At 48.1% G+C, this 24,651-nt stretch overlaps 1 protein-coding gene across 1 annotated transcript in view; it reads left to right on the top strand.

Annotated features, from left to right (window-relative positions):
- The window catches only part of Wdr27 (WD repeat domain 27), a 103,326-nt gene that overhangs the window by 19,294 nt on the left and 59,381 nt on the right, over positions 1-24,651 (top strand). Inside the window, exons 4-13 of the mRNA XM_052169276.1 lie at positions 13,098-13,222; positions 14,690-14,803; positions 16,079-16,130; positions 17,595-17,665; positions 18,563-18,683; positions 19,771-19,888; positions 21,345-21,448; positions 22,751-22,818; positions 23,143-23,264; positions 23,782-23,864. Of these exons, the coding sequence (XP_052025236.1) occupies positions 13,098-13,222; positions 14,690-14,803; positions 16,079-16,130; positions 17,595-17,665; positions 18,563-18,683; positions 19,771-19,888; positions 21,345-21,448; positions 22,751-22,818; positions 23,143-23,264; positions 23,782-23,864 (978 nt within the window). The remainder of the gene's footprint in view (positions 1-13,097; positions 13,223-14,689; positions 14,804-16,078; positions 16,131-17,594; positions 17,666-18,562; positions 18,684-19,770; positions 19,889-21,344; positions 21,449-22,750; positions 22,819-23,142; positions 23,265-23,781; positions 23,865-24,651) is intronic.

Genomic DNA, 24,651 nt, shown 5'->3' with positions numbered 1-24,651 from the left:
TACCATTAAACCCTGCCTCACACTGGGCATCTCTTTACCATTAAACCCTGCCTCACACTGGGCATCTCTTTACCCTTAAACCCTGCCTCACACTGGGCATCTCTTTGCCTTTAAACCCTACCTCACATCTGGGCATCTCTTTACCCTTAAACCCTGCCTCACACTGGGCATCTCTTTACCCTTAAACCCTGCCTCACACTGGGCATCTCTTTACCATTAAACCCTGCCTCACACTGGGCATCTCTTTACCATTAAACCCTGCCTCACACTGGGCATCTCTTTACCCTTAAACCCTGCCTCACACTGGGCATCTCTTTACCATTAAACCCTGCCTCACACTGGGCATCTCTTTACCATTAAACCCTGCCTCACACTGGGCATCTCTTTACCCTTAAACCCTGCCTCACACTGGGCATCTCTTTGCCTTTAAACCCTGCCTCACACTGGGCATCTCTTTACCCTTAAACCCTGCCTCACACTGGGCATCTCTTTACCCTTAAACCCTGCCTCACACTGGGCATCTCTTTACCCTTAAACCCTGCCTCACACTGGGCATCTCTTTACCATTAAACCCTGCCTCACACTGGGCATCTCTTTGCCCTTAAACCCTGCCTCACACTGGGCATCTCTTTGCCTTTAAACCCTGCCTCACACTGGGCATCTCTTTACCTTTAAAACCTGCCTCACACTGGGCATCTCTTTACCTTTAAACCCTGCCTCACACTGGGCATCTCTTTACCCTTAAACCCTGCCTCACACTGGGCATCTCTTTACCCTTAAACCCTGCGTCACACTGGGCATCTCTTTACCCTTAAACCCTGCCTCACACTGGGCATCTCTTTTCCCTTAAACCCTGCCTCACACTGGCCATTTCTTTACCCTTAAACCCTGCCTCACACTGGGCATCTCTTTACCATTAAACCCTGCCTCACACTGGGCATCTCTTTACCCTTAAACCCTGCCTCACACTGGGCATCTCTTTACCCTTAAACCCTGCGTCACACTGGACATCTCTTTACCCTTAAACCCTGCCTCACACTGGGCATCTCTTTACCCTTAAACCCTGCCTCACACTGGGCATCTCTTTTCCCTTAAACCCTGCCTCACACTGGGCATCTCTTTACCCTTAAACCCTGCCTCACACTGGGCATCTCTTTACCCTTAAACCCTGCCTCACACTGGGCATCTCTTTTCCCTTAAACCCTGCCTCACACTGGGCATCTCTTTACCATTAAACCCTGCCTCACACTGGGCATCTCTTTACCATTAAACCCTGCCTCACACTGGGCATCTCTTTACCCTTAAACCCTGCCTCACACTGGGCATCTCTTTACCATTAAACCCTGCCTCACACTGGGCATCTCTTTGCCTTTAAACCCTGCCTCACATCTGGGCATCTCTTTACCCTTAAACCCTGCCTCACACTGGGCATCTCTTTACCCTTAAACCCTGCCTCACACTGGGCATCTCTTTACCCTTAAACCCTGCCTCACACTGGGCATCTCTTTACCATTAAACCCTGCCTCACACTGGACATCTCTTTACCATTAAACCCTGCCTCACACTGGGCATCTCTTTACCCTTAAACCCTGCCTCACACTGGGCATCTCTTTACCATTAAACCCTGCCTCACACTGGGCATCTCTTTACCCTTAAACCCTGCCTCACACTGGGCATCTCTTTACCATTAAACCCTGCCTCACACTGGGCATCTCTTTACCATTAAACCCTGCCTCACACTGGGCATCTCTTTGCCTTTAAACCCTGCGTCACACTGGACATCTCTTTACCCTTAAACCCTGCCTCACACTGGGCATCTCTTTACCCTTAAACCCTGCCTCACACTGGGCATCTCTTTACGCTTAAACCCTGCCTCACACTGGGCATCTCTTTACCCTTAAACCCTGCCTCACACTGGGCATCTCTTTGCCCTTAAACCCTGCCTCACACTGGGCATCTCTTTGCCTTTAAACCCTGCCTCACACTGGGCATCTCTTTACCTTTAAACCCTGCCTCACACTGGGCATCTCTTTACCTTTAAACCCTGCCTCACACTGGGCATCTCTTTACCCTTAAACCCTGCCTCACACTGGGCATCTCTTTACCCTTAAACCCTGCCTCACACTGGGCATCTCTTTTCCCTTAAACCCTGCCTCACACTGGGCATCTCTTTACCCTTAAACCCTGCCTCACACTGGGCATCTCTTTACCATTAAACCCTGCCTCACACTGGGCATCTCTTTACCATTAAACCCTGCCTCACACTGGGCATCTCTTTACCCTTAAACCCTGCCTCACACTGGGCATCTCTTTACCCTTAAACCCTGCCTCACACTGGGCATCTCTTTACCCTTAAACCCTGCCTCACACTGGGCATCTCTTTACCATTAAACCCTGCCTCACACTGGGCATCTCTTTGCCTTTAAACCCTGCCTCACATCTGGGCATCTCTTTACCCTTAAACCCTGCCTCACACTGGGCATCTCTTTACCATTAAACCCTGCCTCACACTGGGCATCTCTTTACCCTTAAACCCTGCCTCACACTGGGCATCTCTTTACCATTAAACCCTGCCTCACACTGGGCATCTCTTTACCATTAAACCCTGCCTCACACTGGGCATCTCTTTACCCTTAAACCCTGCCTCACACTGGGCATCTCTTTGCCTTTAAACCCTACCTCACATCTGGGCATCTCTTTACCCTTAAACCCTGCCTCACACTGGGCATCTCTTTACCCTTAAACCCTGCCTCACACTGGGCATCTCTTTACCATTAAACCCTGCCTCACACTGGGCATCTCTTTACCATTAAACCCTGCCTCACACTGGGCATCTCTTTACCCTTAAACCCTGCCTCACACTGGGCATCTCTTTACCATTAAACCCTGCCTCACACTGGGCATCTCTTTACCATTAAACCCTGCCTCACACTGGGCATCTCTTTACCCTTAAACCCTGCCTCACACTGGGCATCTCTTTGCCTTTAAACCCTGCCTCACACTGGGCATCTCTTTACCCTTAAACCCTGCCTCACACTGGGCATCTCTTTACCCTTAAACCCTGCCTCACACTGGGCATCTCTTTACCCTTAAACCCTGCCTCACACTGGGCATCTCTTTACCATTAAACCCTGCCTCACACTGGGCATCTCTTTGCCCTTAAACCCTGCCTCACACTGGGCATCTCTTTGCCTTTAAACCCTGCCTCACACTGGGCATCTCTTTACCTTTAAAACCTGCCTCACACTGGGCATCTCTTTACCTTTAAACCCTGCCTCACACTGGGCATCTCTTTACCCTTAAACCCTGCCTCACACTGGGCATCTCTTTACCCTTAAACCCTGCGTCACACTGGGCATCTCTTTACCCTTAAACCCTGCCTCACACTGGGCATCTCTTTTCCCTTAAACCCTGCCTCACACTGGCCATTTCTTTACCCTTAAACCCTGCCTCACACTGGGCATCTCTTTACCATTAAACCCTGCCTCACACTGGGCATCTCTTTACCCTTAAACCCTGCCTCACACTGGGCATCTCTTTACCCTTAAACCCTGCGTCACACTGGACATCTCTTTACCCTTAAACCCTGCCTCACACTGGGCATCTCTTTACCCTTAAACCCTGCCTCACACTGGGCATCTCTTTTCCCTTAAACCCTGCCTCACACTGGGCATCTCTTTACCCTTAAACCCTGCCTCACACTGGGCATCTCTTTACCCTTAAACCCTGCCTCACACTGGGCATCTCTTTTCCCTTAAACCCTGCCTCACACTGGGCATCTCTTTACCATTAAACCCTGCCTCACACTGGGCATCTCTTTACCATTAAACCCTGCCTCACACTGGGCATCTCTTTACCCTTAAACCCTGCCTCACACTGGGCATCTCTTTACCATTAAACCCTGCCTCACACTGGGCATCTCTTTGCCTTTAAACCCTGCCTCACATCTGGGCATCTCTTTACCCTTAAACCCTGCCTCACACTGGGCATCTCTTTACCCTTAAACCCTGCCTCACACTGGGCATCTCTTTACCCTTAAACCCTGCCTCACACTGGGCATCTCTTTACCATTAAACCCTGCCTCACACTGGACATCTCTTTACCATTAAACCCTGCCTCACACTGGGCATCTCTTTACCCTTAAACCCTGCCTCACACTGGGCATCTCTTTACCATTAAACCCTGCCTCACACTGGGCATCTCTTTACCCTTAAACCCTGCCTCACACTGGGCATCTCTTTACCATTAAACCCTGCCTCACACTGGGCATCTCTTTACCATTAAACCCTGCCTCACACTGGGCATCTCTTTGCCTTTAAACCCTGCGTCACACTGGACATCTCTTTACCCTTAAACCCTGCCTCACACTGGGCATCTCTTTACCCTTAAACCCTGCCTCACACTGGGCATCTCTTTACGCTTAAACCCTGCCTCACACTGGGCATCTCTTTACCCTTAAACCCTGCCTCACACTGGGCATCTCTTTGCCCTTAAACCCTGCCTCACACTGGGCATCTCTTTGCCTTTAAACCCTGCCTCACACTGGGCATCTCTTTACCTTTAAACCCTGCCTCACACTGGGCATCTCTTTACCTTTAAACCGTGCCTCACACTGGGCATCTCTTTACCCTTAAACCCTGCCTCACACTGGGCATCTCTTTACCCTTAAACCCTGCCTCACACTGGGCATCTCTTTTCCCTTAAACCCTGTCTCACACTGGGCATCTCTTTACCCTTAAACCCTGCCTCACACTGGGCATCTCTTTACCATTAAACCCTGCCTCACACTGGGCATCTCTTTACCCTTAAACCCTGCCTCACACTGGGCATCTCTTTACCCTTAAACCCTGCGTCACACTGGACATCTCTTTACCCTTAAACCCTGCCTCACACTCGGCATCTCTTTACCCTTAAACCCTGCCTCACACTGGGCATCTCTTTTCCCTTAAACCCTGCCTCACACTGGGCATCTCTTTACCCTTAAACCCTGCCTCACACTGGGCATCTCTTTACCATTAAATCCTGCCTCACACTGGGCATCTCTTTACCCTTAAACCCTGCCTCACACTGGGCATCTCTTTACCCTTAAACCCTGCGTCACACTGGACATCTCTTTACCCTTAAACCCTGCCTCACACTGGGCATCTCTTTACCCTTAAACCCTGCGTCACACTGGACATCTCTTTACCCTTAAACCCTGCCTCACACTGGGCATCTCTTTACCCTTAAACCCTGCCTCACACTTGGCATCTCTTTTCCCTTAAACCCTGCCTCACACTGGGCATCTCTTTACCCTTAAACCCTGCCTCACACTGGGCATCTCTTTACCATTAAACCCTGCCTCACACTGGGCATCTCTTTACCATTAAACCCTGCCTCACACTGGGCATCTCTTTACCCTTAAACCCTGCCTCACACTGGGCATCTCTTTACCATTAAACCCTGCCTCACACTGGGCATCTCTTTACCATTAAACCCTGCCTCACACTGGGCATCTCTTTACCCTTAAACCCTGCCTCACACTGGGCATCTCTTTACCCTTAAACCCTGCCTCACACTGGGCATCTCTTTACCCTTAAACCCTGCCTCACACTGGGCATCTCTTTACCCTTAAACCCTGCCTCACACTGGGCATCTCTTTACCCTTAAACCCTGCCTCACATCTGGGCATCTCTTTACCCTTAAACCCTGCCTCACACTGGGCATCTCTTTACCCTTAAACCCTGCCTCACACTGGGCATCTCTTTACCCTTAAACCCTGCCTCACACTGGGCATCTCTTTACCCTTAAACCCTGCCTCACACTGGACATCTCTTTACCATTAAACCCTGCCTCACACTGGGCATCTCTTTACCATTAAACCCTGCCTCACACTGGGCATCTCTTTACCATTAAACCCTGCCTCACACTGGGCATCTCTTTACCCTTAAACCCTGCCTCACACTGGGCATCTCTTTACCATTAAACCCTGCCTCACACTGGGCATCTCTTTACCATTAAACCCTGCCTCACACTGGGCATCTCTTTACCCTTAAACCCTGCCTCACACTGGGCATCTCTTTGCCTTTAAACCCTACCTCACATCTGGGCATCTCTTTACCCTTAAACCCTGCCTCACACTGGGCATCTCTTTACCCTTAAACCCTGCCTCACACTGGGCATCTCTTTACCATTAAACCCTGCCTCACACTGGGCATCTCTTTACCATTAAACCCTGCCTCACACTGGGCATCTCTTTACCCTTAAACCCTGCCTCACACTGGGCATCTCTTTACCATTAAACCCTGCCTCACACTGGGCATCTCTTTACCATTAAACCCTGCCTCACACTGGGCATCTCTTTACCCTTAAACCCTGCCTCACACTGGGCCTCTCTTTGCCTTTAAACCCTGCCTCACACTGGGCATCTCTTTACCCTTAAACCCTGCCTCACACTGGGCATCTCTTTACCCTTAAACCCTGCCTCACACTGGGCATCTCTTTACCCTTAAACCCTGCGTCACACTGGACATCTCTTTACCCTTAAACCCTGCCTCACACTGGGCATCTCTTTACCCTTAAACCCTGCCTCACACTGGGCATCTCTTTTCCCTTAAACCCTGCCTCACACTGGGCATCTCTTTACCCTTAAACCCTGCCTCACACTGGGCATCTCTTTACCCTTAAACCCTGCCTCACACTGGGCATCTCTTTACCATTAAACCCTGCCTCACACTGGGCATCTCTTTACCATTAAACCCTGCCTCACACTGGGCATCTCTTTACCCTTAAACCCTGCCTCACACTGGGCATCTCTTTACCATTAAACCCTGCCTCACACTGGGCATCTCTTTACCCTTAAACCCTGCCTCACACTGGGCATCTCTTTACCCTTAAACCCTGCCTCACACTGGGCATCTCTTTACCCTTAAACCCTGCCTCACACTGGGCATCTCTTTACCCTTAAACCCTGCCTCACACTGGGCATCTCTTTACCATTAAACCCTGCCTCACACTGGGCATCTCTTTGCCTTTAAACCCTGCCTCACACTGGGCATCTCTTTACCCTTAAACCCTGCCTCACACTGGGCATCTCTTTACCCTTAAACCCTGCCTCACACTGGGCATCTCTTTACCCTTAAACCCTGCCTCACACTGGGCATCTCTTTACCCTTAAACCCTGCCTCACACTGGACATCTCTTTACCCTTAAACCCTGCCTCACACTGGGCATCTCTTTACCATTAAACCCTGCCTCACACTGGGCATATCTTTACCATTAAACCCTGCCTCACACTGGGCATCTCTTTACCCTTAAACCCTGCCTCACACTGGGCATCTCTTTACCATTAAACCCTGCCTCACACTGGGCATCTCTTTACCATTAAACCCTGCCTCACACTGGGCATCTCTTTACCCTTAAACCCTGCCTCACACTGGGCATCTCTTTTCCCTTAAACCCTGTCTCACACTGGGCATCTCTTTACCCTTAAACCCTGCCTCACACTGGGCATCTCTTTACCATTAAACCCTGCCTCACACTGGGCATCTCTTTACCCTTAAACCCTGCCTCACACTGGGCATCTCTTTACCCTTAAACCCTGCGTCACACTGGACATCTCTTTACCCTTAAACCCTGCCTCACACTGGGCATCTCTTTACCCTTAAACCCTGCCTCACACTGGGCATCTCTTTTCCCTTAAACCCTGCCTCACACTGGGCATCTCTTTACCCTTAAACCCTGCCTCACACTGGGCATCTCTTTACCATTAAACCCTGCCTCACACTGGGCATCTCTTTACCCTTAAACCCTGCCTCACACTGGGCATCTCTTTACCCTTAAACCCTGCCTCACACTGGACATCTCTTTACCCTTAAACCCTGCCTCACACTGGGCATCTCTTTACCCTTAAACCCTGCCTCACACTGGGCATCTCTTTTCCCTTAAACCCTGCCTCACACTGGGCATCTCTTTACCCTTAAACCCTGCCTCACACTTGGCATCTCTTTTCCCTTAAACCCTGCCTCACACTGGGCATCTCTTTACCCTTAAACCCTGCCTCACACTGGGCATCTCTTTACCATTAAACCCTGCCTCACACTGGGCATCTCTTTACCATTAAACCCTGCCTCACACTGGGCATCTCTTTACCCTTAAACCCTGCCTCACACTGGGCATCTCTTTACCATTAAACCCTGCCTCACACTGGGCATCTCTTTACCATTAAACCCTGCCTCACACTGGGCATCTCTTTACCCTTAAACCCTGCCTCACACTGGGCATCTCTTTACCCTTAAACCCTGCCTCACACTGGGCATCTCTTTACCCTTAAACCCTGCCTCACACTGGGCATCTCTTTACCCTTAAACCCTGCCTCACACTGGGCATCTCTTTACCCTTAAACCCTGCCTCACATCTGGGCATCTCTTTACCCTTAAACCCTGCCTCACACTGGGCATCTCTTTACCCTTAAACCCTGCCTCACACTGGGCATCTCTTTACCCTTAAACCCTGCCTCACACTGGGCATCTCTTTACCCTTAAACCCTGCCTCACACTGGACATCTCTTTACCATTAAACCCTGCCTCACACTGGGCATCTCTTTACCATTAAACCCTGCCTCACACTGGGCATCTCTTTACCATTAAACCCTGCCTCACACTGGGCATCTCTTTACCCTTAAACCCTGCCTCACACTGGGCATCTCTTTACCATTAAACCCTGCCTCACACTGGGCATCTCTTTACCCTTAAACCCTGCCTCACACTGGGCCTCTCTTTGCCTTTAAACCCTGCCTCACACTGGGCATCTCTTTACCCTTAAACCCTGCCTCACACTGGGCCTCTCTTTGCCTTTAAACCCTGCCTCACACTGGGCATTTCTTTACCCTTAAACCCTGCCTCACACTGGGCATCTCTTTACCCTTAAACCCTGCCTCACACCTGGCATCTCTTTACCCTTAAACCCTGCCTCACACTGGGCATCTCTTTGCCTTTAAACCCTGCCTCACACCTGGCATCTCTTTGCCTTTAAAACCTGCCTCACCAAGAACTTCAAGACTCTGAAGAAGGAAATGGAAGAAGACCTCAAAAAATGGGAAAACCTCCCATGCTCATGGATCGGTAGAATCAATATAGTTAAAATGGCCATTTTGCCTAAAGCACTATACAGATTCAATGCAATACCCATCAAAATCCCAACTCAATTCTTCACAGAGTTAGAAAGAGCAATTATCAAATTCATCTGGAACAACAAAAAACCCAGGATAGCTAAAACTATTCTCAGCAACAAAAGAAAATCTGGGGGAATCAGTATCCCTGACCTCAAGCAATACTACAGAGCAATAGTGTTAAAAACTGCATGGTATTGGTACAGTGACAGGCAGGAGGATCAATGGAACAGGATTGAAGATCCAGAAATGAACCCACACACCTATGGCCACTTGATCCTCGACAAAGAGGCTGAAAACATCCAATGGAAAAAAGATAGCCTTTTCAACAAATGGTGCTGGTTCAACTGGAGGTCAGCATGCAGAAGAATGCGAATTGATCCATCCTTGTCTCCTTGTACTAAGCTCAAATCCAAATGGATCAAGGACCTCCACATAAAGCCAGACACTCTGAAGCTAATAGAAAAGAAACTGGGGAAGACCCTTGAGGACATTGGTACAGGGAGAAAGTTTCTGAACAGAACACCAATAGCGTATGCTCTAAGAGCAAGAATTGACAAATGGGACCTCATAAGGTTACAGAGTTTCTGTAAGGCAAAGGACACCGTCAAGAGGACAGATCGGCAACCAACAAATTGGGAAAAGATCTTCACCAATCCTACATCAGATAGAGGGCTAATATCCAATATATATAAAGAACTCAAGAAGTTAGACTCCAGAAAACCGAACAACCCTATTAAAAAATGGGGTACAGAGTTAAACAAAGAATTCTCACCTGAAGAACTTCGGATGGCGGAGAAGCATCTTAAAAAATGCTCCACTTCATTAGTCATTAGGGAAATGCAAATCAAAACAACCCTAAGATTTCATCTTACACCAGTCAGAATGGCTAAGATTAAAAATTCAGGAGACAGCAGGTGTTGGAGAGGGTGCGGAGAAAGAGGAACACTCCTCCACTGCTGGTGGGGTTGCAAATTGGTACAACCACTCTGGAAAGCAGTCTGGCGGTTCCTCCGAAAACTGGGCACCTCACTTCCAGAAGATCCTGCTATACCACTCCTGGGCATATACCCAGAGGATTCCCCACCATGTAATAAGGATACATGCTCTACTATGTTCATAGCAGCCCTATTTATAATTGCCAGATGCTGGAAAGAACCCAGGTATCCCTCAACAGAAGAGTGGATACAAAAAATGTGGTATATCTACACAATGGAGTACTATTCAGCCATTAGAAACAATGAATTCATGAAATTCTTAGGCAAATGGATGGAGCTAGAGAACATCATACTAAGTGAGGTAACCCAGACTCAAAAGGTGAATCATGGTATGCACTCACTAATATGTGGTTATTAACCTAGAAAACTGGAATACCCAAAACATAATCCACACATCAAATGAGATACAAGAAGAAAGCAGGAGTGGTCCCTGGTTCTGGAAAGACTCAGTGAAACAGTATTTGGCAAAACCAGAACGGGGAACTGGGAAGGGGTGGGAGGGAGGACAGGGGAAGAGAAGGGGGCTTACGGGACTTTCGGGGAGGGGGGGGGCTAGAAAAGGGGAAATCATTTGAAATGTAAATAAATTATATCAAATAAAAAAAAAGACAAAAACAAAAAACAAAAAACAAAAAAAAAAAAAAAAAAAAGAAAAGAAAAATGGGATTTTTAAAGGCACAAGGTTTCCAGACAGTGTATTTTTAGACAGATAAATTATTGTAATGTGTGTGTTAGAATTATGTCTGTAAAAAGCTTCAGTAGTACCTAAATGAATTTTGTCTATTATTTTCCATAGTCTTGAGGGTGCATTGGGGAACACTATTTCATTAATAGTAATATAGCAGTAATAAAAACTACTGAACACAAAAAAAAAAAAAAAAAAAAAAAACCTGCCTCACACTGGGCATCTCTTTGCCTTTAAACCCTGCCTCACACTGGGCATCTCTTTACCTTTAAAACCTGCCTCACACTGGGCATCTCTTTACCTTTAAACCCTGCCTCACACTGGGCATCTCTTTACCCTTAAACCCTGCCTCACACTAGGCATCTCTTTACCCTTAAACCCTGCCTCACACTGGGCATCTCTTTACCGTTAAACCCGGCCTCACACTAGGCATCTCTTTACCCTTAAACCCTGCCTCACACTGGGCATCTCTTTACCCTTAAACCCTGCCTTACACTGGGCATCTCTTTACCCTTAAACCCTGCCTCACACTGGGCATCTCTTTACCGTTAAACCCTGCCTCACACTGGGCATCTCTCACACACCTGAATGTGCTGCAAGCACAAGCCACAAGCCTCCCTCTGGGTTCTTACATTAACTTCCTACCGTCTGTCTTTGCCCTGATCTTTCTGTGCTTGCATTTAATTCTCAGCCCAGCAACCCGGGGGTACTCGGTTAGTCATCTATGTCTATTGTTTGCTCAAAGTCCAGCAACTTAGGTAGAGAAAGAGTCACACACACAGGCTCCACGCTGTGCCTGGAGGAGCAGGGACTCGGCCCTTGCTGGGCTTTATTTCAGTTCTGTCTTGGTTGCCGCCTGTGCTGCGGAGTCTCTGGGCTCAGGAGCTGCTTTGTCACAGGCCCTTTCCGACACTCTGTAACACTTGGTCCTTTCTGCCGCTCTCCCCTCTCCCAGATGTGGCAGACCCTTCCCGTGGGCTGCCATCACTAGTCCTCTGTGTAACTCCTCTGTCTGCTTTGCTTCCTGCGGTTGGCTGTGCTATGTCTCCTCCTGCATGCTAAATTTCCATGAAGGCGGATACCTGTCTAGTTGGAAGCTGACCCTGCAGATCCTTTCCATGGTGTTTTATCAGGGTTCTCTTACGGGTCAGAGCCCCATGAAATTCTGTCTCTGTGAGTAAAGGGGCTGGATTATCAGAGCAGTGGAGGCTGTGGTCCCAATAGTTCAACATTGGCTGGCTCCCGGAAGGCTGGAAACCTGCTAGTTCAATGCATGGAACTGGATGTCTCAGCAGTTCCAATTTGGTGCTAGAGTCCTGTGGAATTCCCAGAGAGCTACTGGTCTTCATTCTGTCTTAGAGTCCCTCCAATAGCAAAGGAATGCCCCAGCAACAAGTCAGCTGAATTTGTCAGCAGGAGAGGGGGTGGGGGAGAAGGAGAAGGCAGACAATGGAGTGGGGGGGGGGGGAAGGGGAAGCTCCCTTCTTGTTTGTTCTTTTTTGTGTGCCATCACAGAAGGCGTGTCCTAGATTTAGGGTAGCTCTTCCAATCTAATGATCCTGTCAAGAAAATCCTTCAGCTGTGCACAGCTGCTTGGATTTTAGTTTTTTGGTTTGGTTTGGTTTTTTTTTTAAGACAGGGTTTCTCTGTATAGCCCTGGCTGTCCTGGAACTCACTCTGGATTTTAGTTGATTACAGATGGTAGTCAGTTGAGGACTAAGATTAGCCACCACACGGGGTGTTTTTGTCAGCTGATGATACATCTGCACTAATTATTGGTGGCTTCGGGGGCTCCAGGAGGACGGCAGGCACCATAGTCTCTAGTCTCACAGTTTTGGCCTGGCTGGTGAGACGACATGTGAATCTTCTCTGCACATCTAGCACTGTTGTCCAGGGACCAGCAGGCTGGTCAGGGGTGATGATGTGGTGGACAGAGCCTCAGAGGCCAGCGTTCTCATGGCACACCGTCTCCTGTTTGCCCTCCTTGGTCATAGTGTGTCCCTGCCAGAGCCTGGATGACAGTGGGCATAGAGAGAGGAGCTGGGTGAAGAGCTTGCTCTGTACGGCTCTTCTGGGAGCCCATGGCCCTCCAGAGACTCGTTTCCTTACAACATTGATCCTGAACTGAAAAACCTCAGGAAAAAGACTGTTCCATCAGCACATAGGAGATCATTGCTCTGCGGCTCTGTAGAGAACTGCACAGCACCCTGCACACAGGACTTTTGACACTTGACAAGCTGACACAAATGTCTGAAATGTGCTCTAGGACTGACTCCTCGAGGGACTATCCTGGGCTCCCTTTTACAAACAGTGCTGTGTTTGCGATTTAGTCGGGATGATCGCACTGTCGCAGTGTGTGCCGGAAACAGAATATCTGTGATGGATGTGGAGGTAAGACTGATGTCACCCCAAGGAGGAACCAAACGTACATTCATGTGTGGCTCTTCTTGGTGAGTATTTGATTCTTGCTTCCCCTTTTACAATGGCATTGTGGTTCAAAGTATTTTGTAAAGATGTTGGGGAGAAGCCAAGGAAAACATCTTGATCTTGTAATTGACAAGCCACCAGAATTGGTGTTTACACTAATTTGTGTTAGGGATACCTTTCAGCAGACACATTTAGGAAAATAGTTCTTTTTGAGCAGTCTCCTGAGTTCAGAGCTCCCCAAGAATCTGTGTAACACAGGGCTGAGCCGCCCGTTTGTCGAAAGTCTTCTCCACTGTGACTCACTTCTCAGTTGCTGCTAAATCGAGGCACTTTATATAAAAGTAAATGTCTCCTAGGTTGGGGGTTTCTAACCCAGAGTTTGCTGGGCACTGGTGCTTGAGCCATGGTGAATATGAACCTGTGGAGGCCGTTCTTATCCAAACTACCACACGAAGGCACACAGTTCTATGTTTAGACAACGTTTGGGCTTATTGTGAGTGAAACTGAGGATCACATGGAGGGAAATCACATCTTCCCTCATGTAAGCCGTATCTCAGAGCCTGGGGATGGAGAGAGAGAGGCTGAGTCATGGCTGGAGGGCTGGGTAGTTCTAGGTCAGAGGTGTATGGGAAGGCACCTTCTGGAGAAAGTGATATTCAGTTCTTAGCACCGATGGTGTGGTTAACATCGCTAGCTTCGTCAGTCAACAGATTCCCATTAGGACACTTTACTACATAACAAACCTGACCACCAATGGGAAGAGCTAACATTAGTTAGGCCGAGGAAGCCCAGATGAATTAGAAAGATGGTTAAGGTTGCGTGCTTGAAGAGGGGCAAATGCTCAGAGAGCAAATCAACGGTGCTGCGCATCACAATTAAGACATCAGAGATGTGCCCAGGCACGGGTGCCCTGTGTGAGCAGCAGGCATGCTTCTTATCTCTGACTGACCGTGTGCCTCCCTCAGAGCGTCAGCAGCGGAGGTTTAAGTTGGTACAGGTAGGGCAGCTCCAAATTTGGAAGAAGTGATGTGTAAAAAAGAATTTATTCTTTAAATTAAAACATTCTCTCTCTCTCTCTCTCTCTCTCTCTCTCTCTCTCTCTCTCTGTCTCTGTCTCTCCCTCCCTCCCTCCCTCCCTCCCCCCTCTCTGCTGTACATGTTTGTGTGCATATGCACTTGAGCACACATGGCACAGTACATGTCTGAAGGTCAGAGGGCAACTGTGATGTTGTTTCTCTTTCCACCATGTGAGTTCCAGTGTCTGAACTTAAGTTTTCAGGCGTGGTGGCCAGTGCCTTTTCCTCCTAAGCCCTTCATCTTGCCCTGTAGAAGTTATTTCAACAAGTTCTTTTTTATGTGGTGGACGATGATCTCATGATGTCAGTCATTCTAGAAAATTCCACGAGTAACCTCTTGTATAAATCCTTGTAGAAGCAGTCTGTGCTGGTAGAGCTGAAGGGCCATCAGGGCTCGGTGACAGCAGTGGAGTTCTGTCCCTGGCAAGCACACACCCTCATCTCTGTGTCTGAAGACAGAAGCTTTAAGGTGGGCACGAACGACTTGGCATGCTGGGGTATTGTGGACATATCTGCTGCTGCTGTTTGGTTGCTTTTACCGTGCATATTTTTCTTGTGATATAAATATGGCAGAACTGGAGAGAAGATGACCCAGTGATTAAGAGCACTGGTGTTCCTGTGGAGGAGCAGGATTCTGTTCCAGCGTCCATATATTGGCTCATAATCCTAGTTCCAGGAGATCCAGTGCCCTGTTCTGGCCTCTTTGAGCACTGTACATGTGTGATGCACATGCATGCATGTAAGCAATGCACCCATGCACATAAAATAAAAATGAATGCAGTTTACAGCACACACCTGAGGAGGCTATTTTTCCATCACAGAAAAGTGCAGTTTGGTTTTCCAGTGGAGCTGGGTTACTCTGTGTTGCATTTCTTGGGTCTCCAGCATTTGGCCGCTGGACACCCGTGAGGATTTTTCTTGACTCTAAATCTAGAGGGAGCAGAGCATATCTACACTGTTTCTCAAGGACCAGCAGGTGAGCGGATTCCATTAGCACTACACCAAGCTTCAGAAAACACAAAGCAAAATGCAGATTCGCTTTCTAGCAGTCCCAAGTTAGCTAGTGCTACTATAACTTTATTAATAAAGGGTGAGCATTTATCATTGTCCTGAAAGAAAAACTTAAAGTCACATGTATATATTTGACCACAGAAGCTGTGAGAATACATTCTACGGTCCTTTTGAAATACTCATTTGATGGGACCGGGTGACTTCCACGGGGAGTCAGCAGCTGCTGAGGCAGAAGTCCAAGTTGCCCTACTTGGATAAACTATTTTGCGTTTCAGTGTTCTTGTATTTCACATAGACACATGGTGCATCTTGTATTACTGGTCATGAGAGTGAAGAGAGTTGATGTTTTGGAATGTCCTTGCAGCTGTGTCTACCATAGAAGGGATGGTGGGCACAGCAGACATGTGGCTGTCATGGTTGGAATGCAGTCCTGCGGGCAAGCACCCTTTACAGTTGGGGCGTAGGCCCAGGGGCATGCTGGCACATCTTAACTTCTTAGCACCTTTGGAGGAGTTCTCCCAGATCCGTAGGTGGTTGGTTATCTCTGGGGGATCAGGATGTTTTCACCGTTGTTCTGAAACCTTGGGTTTTAATAATGCAGAGATTCAATATGTAAATTTTAATTCTTTAATTATTATTTATATGGATTAGTTTTTATTGCTTAAAACTTAGTTCATGGTTAGCAATAATGGCAGCATTTTTATGTCTTTAATGAGCTGTCTTTCATTTGAAGGTCTGGGACTTTTGTGTGGGATCCTTGATATACAGTTCATCCATTTTAACAGGTAAATGAAAGACTGACTCTTACATTCTAGCTGGTAGGCTGAGTAAACGAACTGTCCTGGTGTGGGTATCACCCCAGAGACAGTGCAGCAGACGGTGGTCTGAATCGTCCCAGAGACAGGAGGTCTGAATCACCAGCCACACGCTTAAGTAGCCATTCAGAATTGTGGGTATTATGTAGCCAGACAGCAGTGATTCCCCTGTGTAGTGAGCAGGTGACGGTCACAGTTACTGTCTCTGAGGATCTTGACTTACACTTATATGTACGTATATGCATTTGGATTCCAAGCAGCTGTTCTAGGTAAGTATGCAGAGTAGATTGGCTCTCCGATAAAGTGCCTGAGACAGGGCCCTCTTCTGCCAGGGTCAGAGCTGGGAAAGTTTGGGACATTGTCCTCCCCTGGGAGTGGAGGACTGGACAGCATGCAATCCACTGATTAGGTTGTAAGCTTTTCCATCTTATAAATTCTAGGATAATTGTTGCTTTCATCAAACTGTCCTTTTGGACCATCATCTGATTATACAGATGTGTGACCAATTTCTATGGGCCAGCTCTCTTTCCTGAAGCCTGGGGGGTATTGTGTGTGACATCTGGGGACTATTTCACCTGGAGCCTTGTATTTCCTCCCTGCATCTAACAAGGTTGCTTCTGGAGTCTCCCTATCCCCTTGCCCCCCTCCCCCATGTTCCACCACATGTGCACTAGTGTCTTGGGACGGCAGGAAGAGCCATGCCAGGGGCTTTCCTCTGCCTTGAGATGCCCCATGACGTCCCACTTGTGAAAACGCGGCTGCCTTGGTGACCTGCTCGAGTCACTGCTGCGATTTCCCCAGATTGAGCCTTTCAAGCTGGTTACCCACATGGAGAGTGAAGCACATTTTCTGAAAGCTTGTTGGGTTTTCTGAAGACAATCCTGTGGAACAATTTGAGGAACAGAATTTTAGACTGTTCTATAAACTCACCATGGATACCATTTACAGCTTAGTTAGGACATACAGTGTTCCGCAACATGTTTACGTAGTTCTTCCAAATTCTTGATAGTTTTAGACTATATTTTAGGTAAAATTAAATTTTATGGATTTCTTTTATTTAAAGCAAGATATCTATTTAACTGCTGTTTTTATCACTAACTTAATGATTTCACTGTTGTCAGTCTGCAGAACTGCTCTGCTGGTTTGAAGGGCAGGTGGAAGGGCAGCTACCCTTTCTTCCTCCAGGCTGGGCCTAGAGCACCGGCGGTGCTGATGCTTAGTGTGAGCAGACAGCTGGGCCCACCCGGCCAGCTGTAATTCATACGCACCGTCTTATTTGGGACAGCATTTCTTTTTTCTTTTGCTTAGTTTTCTTTTTTCTTTTGCTTATGAATGTTTCCAAATTGTATTCATTTAAATCCGGTGTGAAGATTCAGAATGGTGCTGAGTAGAAGAAGCACCGCCCACACTGAATGCCCTATGTTTTCTCTACAGCTTACCCGCTCCTGAACTTGCTAATCAATGAAGAAAGCCAACAGCTGGTCACTGGCAGTGCTGATGGCCAGGTGAGAGCCCTGTGCAGCTCCATCTGAGGTTCAAGCAGACAGAAGATGGACAAGCGCACAGTCTCTGTTTCATGTTGTCACCAGCAATATGCCAGGATTTGTCCCACTGTGCATGTCAGTGGTGGGATTTGGGGGATGTTTGGTCTGCAAATGGGACCTTGGTGTCCATGTTTTAAAAATCCTATGCAGTTCCAGGCAGGGGTGGCACACGCCTTTAATCCCAGCACTTGGGAGGCAGAGGCAGGTGGCTTTCTAAGTTCGAGGCCAGCCTGGTCTACAGAGTGAGTTCCAGGACAGTCAGGGCTACACAGAGAAACCCTGTCTCAACAAATAAAAACAAAAACAAAAACAAAAAACCCCCCAAAACCTCTGTAGTATTTGAATGTAGCGGAAGTTAGAATTGCCTGCTCAGCTGTTAGCATGAGCTTTGTATGACTTTAAAACTGAAAACACTTATTTCAGATTCTTAAAAATGTAAACATCTTAGGCTTATTTTATAAAGGTTGTTGATACAGACATGATGAAGATGTACTTTGGGAAGCTATGACAGTTAACTTTCTTTTTCATCCATTCAACAGCCATTATCTTATGTGCTAGAGCCCAGTCACATGGTAGAAATGTTCACGGCTCAAAGGCTGTAGCATGGGCTGTGTGACACTGGATCACAGCTGTGTCTGAACAAAGGCTCCTGACAAAATACCCCCTGTAAGCGCTTGTGTGGGAGCTAAGCAGCTTTCAGGAAGGGACTGAAAGCAACACTGAGGGCAAGCCAAGTGTCTGAGAGAACCTCAGAGCATATCTGAAGCAGTTATCTGTGCTCTGCCCCACTTCCCGTTGGCCTTTGCAGTAAGTATCCCTTCTTGAAAGAGATCTGTATCTACCATTTTGATTTTGTAGCTGTGGATCTTTAGTTTGATGGAGGGACATCACTACCACTGTGTGGCACGTGTGGACCTAAGGAAGAAGAGGGAGACTTTCGCCACCCGGAGAGTGATGGCTGAGCGGTGCAACCCGCCAGGTGTGCTTCGTGTAGCCCGCAGGCCTCCTGCGTGGCACACTCGAGGGCCCCAGTGGGGTGGGGTAGATGGGAGGTTTCGGATTTGGGAAGGCCTTGGGGCCTGACACCTGATACCACTGTGCCCCATAGGTTTGTGCCCCAGGCTGGAGGCTAACTCTCACGTGGGGACTGTGAGACTAGAGCACACACCCTAGGGTTGTCATGACAGCAGGAGCTCAAGAGGGCAGGCCCCGCCCACCGCTGTCATGGATGGCTTGTCTGAGAAGCCCAGTGTGCCTTGTCCCCCAAGGGACTGCATCGCTGTCAGTTTCAGCGCAGACCTATTTCCTTCAGGCCTCAGATCCTGCTTTTACCACCAGCTCCCCAGCCACGCCCTACACATCACAGGTGCTGTGTCTGCACTGCACCCGCTCCCCTAAGCTCCTGACCAGCTCTGCTGTCCAAAATCACGTCCCCTCATCCGCATCGGTCTCCTGCACAGCTGCACTTACCCCCCGGGCCCCTGGGAAGTGAGCAAGGCTGAGCGCTGTTGGTGTGTGCGGTTTCCTCGTCACTTTCCTGCCCCGGGCTGCTTTTCTTTACATTATACTTTTGTCTTTAGATTGAATTGTTGGTCTTTCAGTTAGGCCAGAAATTTGTATCTCACTTCCCCCAAATGTATTAAGCCATGATTTTTGTTATTCTTTTGTTCGTTTTTTTTTTTTTTTTCTTTTTTTCTTCAGAGCCGAGGACTGAACCCAGAGCATTGTGCTCACTAGGCAGGCGCTCCACATGGAGAGAAACCCCAGCCCCTTGTTCTTTCTTTCATAGACAGTCGTTGTTTATTGCACCTCAGCTCCATTCTAGGAGTGTGGCATCAGCCTCCTTACATTGGCAGTCTCCTCCCTAGCCCCATTCCTTACAGACACAGTCTAGGCTGCTCTTTGGTTTTTAACTTTATTTCTCTTGGTCTTCCAAGTCTGAATGTTCTTTTGAGTTATGATTCATTCTTTCAACACGTGTTTCTGAAACTTCCCTACATCTCTTCTCTATTAGTTGATTGCTAAGCAACGTTGCTTCTTAGATAATCAACAACTCTGTTCTTTAGAAGACCGTCAGTACCACTGTAGACATGAGGTGGATGAAAGGGGAGAGGCTGAAGCCACATTTCCTATCCTGAGCCTGGCGCGCTGTGACCTCTGCCTGCCGGATTCCCAGTGCGAAGCGTACGTATGATGAGCAGAGCCCCAGCCACAGGCAGAATGCCTTCTAACTTTAAGTGGGCATTAAATTGGGTTTTGTGAATGATCGAAGTAAAGACCAAGTATTGTGTGTCGCTTATTATTACTGACTGTAAATGTTCCTAAAAGTGCATGTTTTAAGCCTTAAATTTAGTAAATTTTTTTCAGTTTAATTCAAGCCTTGTTACCAAACCTAGACAGGTAGGATCTTGGTAGTAGGCCTTTCCCGTGGGTTGTGACAATGTACACATAGCTCACGCTCTTCCCTCCCCTGTTAAAAACAACTCCAAGTGATCTTACTCATGTGTTTGAGAGCACGATAGAAATAAATGTGAACACAGGAAGTGTGGTCTGAGCTGGTCATGTCCCCGAGAAAGCTGAGCAGATTTAAGCAGGGCTGCTTGTGACCCTGGGAATAGAGCGCTCCCTCCTAATCCACATAGGTAGGGCAGGAGAGCAGCTGGGCTCGTGCTGTGGGCTGCTGCCTGCACTGCAGTTGCAGAGTATTGGGAGTTCCTGCAGGCAAAGCCAGGACCACTCTGCTGACTCCTGTTCCCTATGACTTGTGAGGTGACGGGGAAGGTGCTGGATTGTGTAGTGTGGGCCTGCGGAGGGGCTGCGTGCTGACTGCTCTAGTGAGAAGGCTTGCAGCGCTGGTGTTCTGGGATACTCTGAGGGGACAGACAGTTCAGCTGGAAGGGGACTGCTTAGTGCAAACCTAGCTTGAATGACATGTATTAATAGGAGCTTTCTGATGAGTGCTGCCACGGTGGACCAGATAGCTCCTGTCAGAGCTTATCTTTGTTTTCATAAGCGTAACAGGCAGCACCTTCAGGTACATTGGTGACATGGATGTGAGCACGTGTCTAGATCCTTACGTGGTCTGGTAAGCTCCTGAATGACTTAAGCATCAACCACTTTCATAAACTCAGAAGAAAAGACAAACCACACAGATGAGAGCTGAGAGTGCTCAGCTACCACTGGGGACACCGGTTTCCAGTGGCAGAAGGGGTGCTGGGCCACCACTGGGGACACCGGTTTCCAGTGGCAGAAGGGGTGCTCAGCCGCTCAGTGGGATGGAAACCCAGCCCCCAGTTCCAGAGTATAGCTATAGGAGAAGTGAGTAACTGAGGTGTCGGTGGAGACAGCTTTGCTCATTCACACAGGTGTGTGTCCATCCTCACAGGAACAGGGATCCGGGGGTGGGGGGGCATGGTGGGGGCTAGCCTGAAGGAAGGCTGGAACAGGGATTCGGGGGAGGGGGCTAGCCTGAAGGAAGGCTGGAACAGGGATTGGGGGGGGCTAGCCTGAAGGAAGGCTGGAACAGGGATGCCAGGGGGCATGGTGGGGGCTAGCCTGAAGGAAGGCTGGAACAGGGATGCCAGGGGGGCATGTTGGGGGCTAGCCTGAAGGAAGGCTGTTTCTTTCTTCCTAAGATTAGTTTTGCTTCTGAGCACACCAAATGCCTATGGATTGGAAGCTCGACAGCTTTATTCATATTGAACCTGGCAAGCTTTGAATTGGAAGCTGCTTTACATTTCAAGGGTAAGACCTCGGATTCAGTAATCTTTTATGTCAGTCTCTTGTAACTTGATGGTTTTCTTAAAAAGATTGATGGGGAGTGAAAGTTTGGGGTAGAAAGCCTGGCCACTTGCATTTGAGGATAAGTTTATCAGTAAGCAAACACAGCACATGATCAGACTGCCAGTGACCCCTGTGCTGCAGAGCCTGAAGGACAGCTTTACTTCTGCTCTTCCTGGTCACTCAGCACCTCCACTTCTCAAATATGTCTCTCAGACTCTGTGAGGCTCTCCCCCTGTGTGCCAGGATTCTGTGGAACCCTCCCCTCTCCAAGTGTGTTGGGCTCCCATGATGCTCTCCATCCATCCTTGTGTTGGGCTCCTGATGAGGGTCTCCTTTCCCCTATGTCAATCAGGCACCTAGACACACCCACTGGGCACCTAGACACATGCACCGGGCACCTAGCCACGTGTACTGGGGACCTAGACACATGCACCGGGCACCTACACACATGCACCGGGTACCTAGACACACGCACCGGGCACCTAGCCACATGTACTGGGGACCTAGACACATGTACCAGGCACCTAGACACGTGTACTGAGGACCTAGACAAACGTACCAGACAGGTAGATACACCCATCGGGCACCTACGCACACACACAAACCGGGCACCTAGACATGTGTAAGCTCCCGCAGGCTCATTTCTTCATGTGTGCTTTGGTCAGTACTGATTTATTACCTGACATGGTCTAGACAGCCCACAGTAGGAGTTGACCTCTCTAGCACTGTGCTCTTGGTCTCTCCCTGGAAGAGAGGCAGGGATGCTTACCCACCCCTCCCCTGCTCAGCAGCCCCCTGCTCTGTGTGCCTTGGCTCTTCTCTGTCTGTCTGGGAGGTAGGGCCAACTCCCTCTGTGTCTTCTGAGGCCTGCCTGCTGTCCAGCGTGAGCAGGGTACCTTGCCCTCAGCTCTGGCCTCGGTACCACTCTGCTCCTGTGAGTGCTGTGAGATGGGACTTTCCTGTCATTTCCTGCTTCTCCAGAAGCATAGGATATGTAGTATACTATGTGCTCCCTGTCAGCTGCCGGTTCTGGCTGCACACCCTCGCCAGCGCTCACAGCCTCACTCCCCTGCATCTGTGCCACGGCACATTCCGTGCAAGCTGACTGTATGACAAAGGACCCTGTCTTGCACATTGTGCCCCAACTCTGCATATCATATGGGTCAGTAGTACTGACTTAGTGCTTATAACCAGGCTCAACCAATGAGCCAGCTACTTGTTCCCCTGTATTAATGTCGCAAATATTTGTCTTCAATGAAAAAGAATTTCAGAGCCTGAGTGTCCAAGTTGCTGGGTCGTGTGTAGTGAAGAGCGAGCCCCTCAGTACCAAGGTGAGTGTGAGACCTGCACGGTGGGCAGGTGAGTGTGAGACCCGCGAGGTGGGCAGCTGAGTGTAAGACCCGAGCAGGTGCGCGGTGGGCAGTGTGTCAGACGAGGCCTCTGTGCTCTGGTGTGTGTCTCTCCACTGGGCCAGTGTAATAGCAGTCCTGGTGATATTTCACATGTGATATTATGACTACTGTACCTGGCTGTCGTGTCTGACACATGGAACAGACTGTTAAAGCTGTGCTCCTGACTGGAGAGACTGGGCATACCCACAAGCCTCCGGTCCCACCCCGCCCCGCCACGCTGCTAATCTTCAACATGTCTCGTAGGCACTTTGCATCCTTTCATCTATGTTTGGGAGTAAGATCGCCATATTGGAAATCAGCCTGGCTGCCCTGCTGAGCGCCCAGCAGTGCCCTCGTGCAGGAAGGATGCTTTCCGTGCTGGCAAGGTACAGTCTTTGGATATTGCATTGCGTGTGAGTGCTTACAGTGAACAACATTTTAGACCTTATTCATGGGAAGAGACACAGGTCAAAAAGGGACTCTCAACCATCCTAATGCTATATGAAAGAACTAATTTGTTATGTCATGATTTGATTTTACTCACACCTAAATGGTTCATAGTTTGACATAAAATAGTTTATTAAAAAATAGAATGTAAATTCTAAAATAGCACTTCCATTAAAATGTCAATATTTATAAAGATAATGGCCCGGGTAGTTTAATTTCCAAATATTGTACATGTATATTTATTTGCATGAGTTAATCTTACATTATCCTTAAAAGTAATATGTTGCATTGAAATGGTTTTATATAATATCATGGGTAGTTTAATTTCCAAATATTGTACATGTATATTTATTTGCATGAGTTAATCTTACATTATCCTTAAAAGTAATATGTTGCATTGAAATGGTTTTATATAATATCATTGTTTCTTTCGCAATGTGGTAATTTTTATTTTAGCTCCTGTGTCCTGCCGACTTCTCCACTGTATTTTGGAATTATTAAGGAAAAATTTCCCAAGCTTGCCAATACCAAACGACACGGTTAGTATAGTACACTTTGAAATGCACATGAAGAGGCAGCCAGTTCCTCTCAGTCAGCATTGCTGAATCACTTTGTGAATTCACATCTGCCGAAAGTTAAGTCCAGTGCAGCCTCCCCTGCCCCTCTCAGAGTTATTGCATTATCATTGGTAGGAACATGCACCAACCTTCTCTCTCCCTACCCCCTGAGGGTCTGACATCCTCCTCAGGCATGTCTAAATGCTGCTGGGATATTTTGGGGACTTGCAGTATGCTGTGGTGGACTCTGGGTGATTGCAGTTGCTATCACATCATGCACACTTCAGTGTGAGTTTCTGAAATATCTAGACACAGCCATATCCTGTCATGACTAGAAGTAATTCCTTGTATTATCCAGTCCACAATAAATTATTCTTGACTATCTAAAGAATAGGTTTTGATTGGTTTGTTGTAAACTGAAGCCAAATAGTCCTCATATTGATTTTTCTAAAATATATTTTTTAAAGCTAACTTCTGTGTGAAGATGGCAGAATTCTGCCCAGTTATTTATGTTGTAGGAGTCTCTGGTGATTGGTGCTCCTTCGTTTCCCCCCTCAATGGCCATCTCACAGCCTCATAAAGTCTCTTGACTTAGTGAAGAAGATGGAGGCCCCCCGTCAGCGTTACCGATGCACTCTGCATATCTGTATCTCTGTACCACATCTACGTGTATCCTTACCTCTTGCCCTCTGGCTGTCAATCTCCAGCCTGGCTTAGGTGAGGCCACGAAGGTCCCTTGTGTTGCTAGGGTCCCTGTCATCTAGAACTG

The sequence above is a fragment of the Apodemus sylvaticus genome, chromosome 23 (genome assembly GCF_947179515.1).
Source record: "Apodemus sylvaticus chromosome 23, mApoSyl1.1, whole genome shotgun sequence".
In the NCBI taxonomy this organism is placed as follows: domain Eukaryota; kingdom Metazoa; phylum Chordata; class Mammalia; order Rodentia; family Muridae; genus Apodemus; species Apodemus sylvaticus.
The sequence above is the reverse complement of the archived record's forward strand: the minus strand, read 5'-3'. Positions and strand labels throughout refer to the sequence as shown.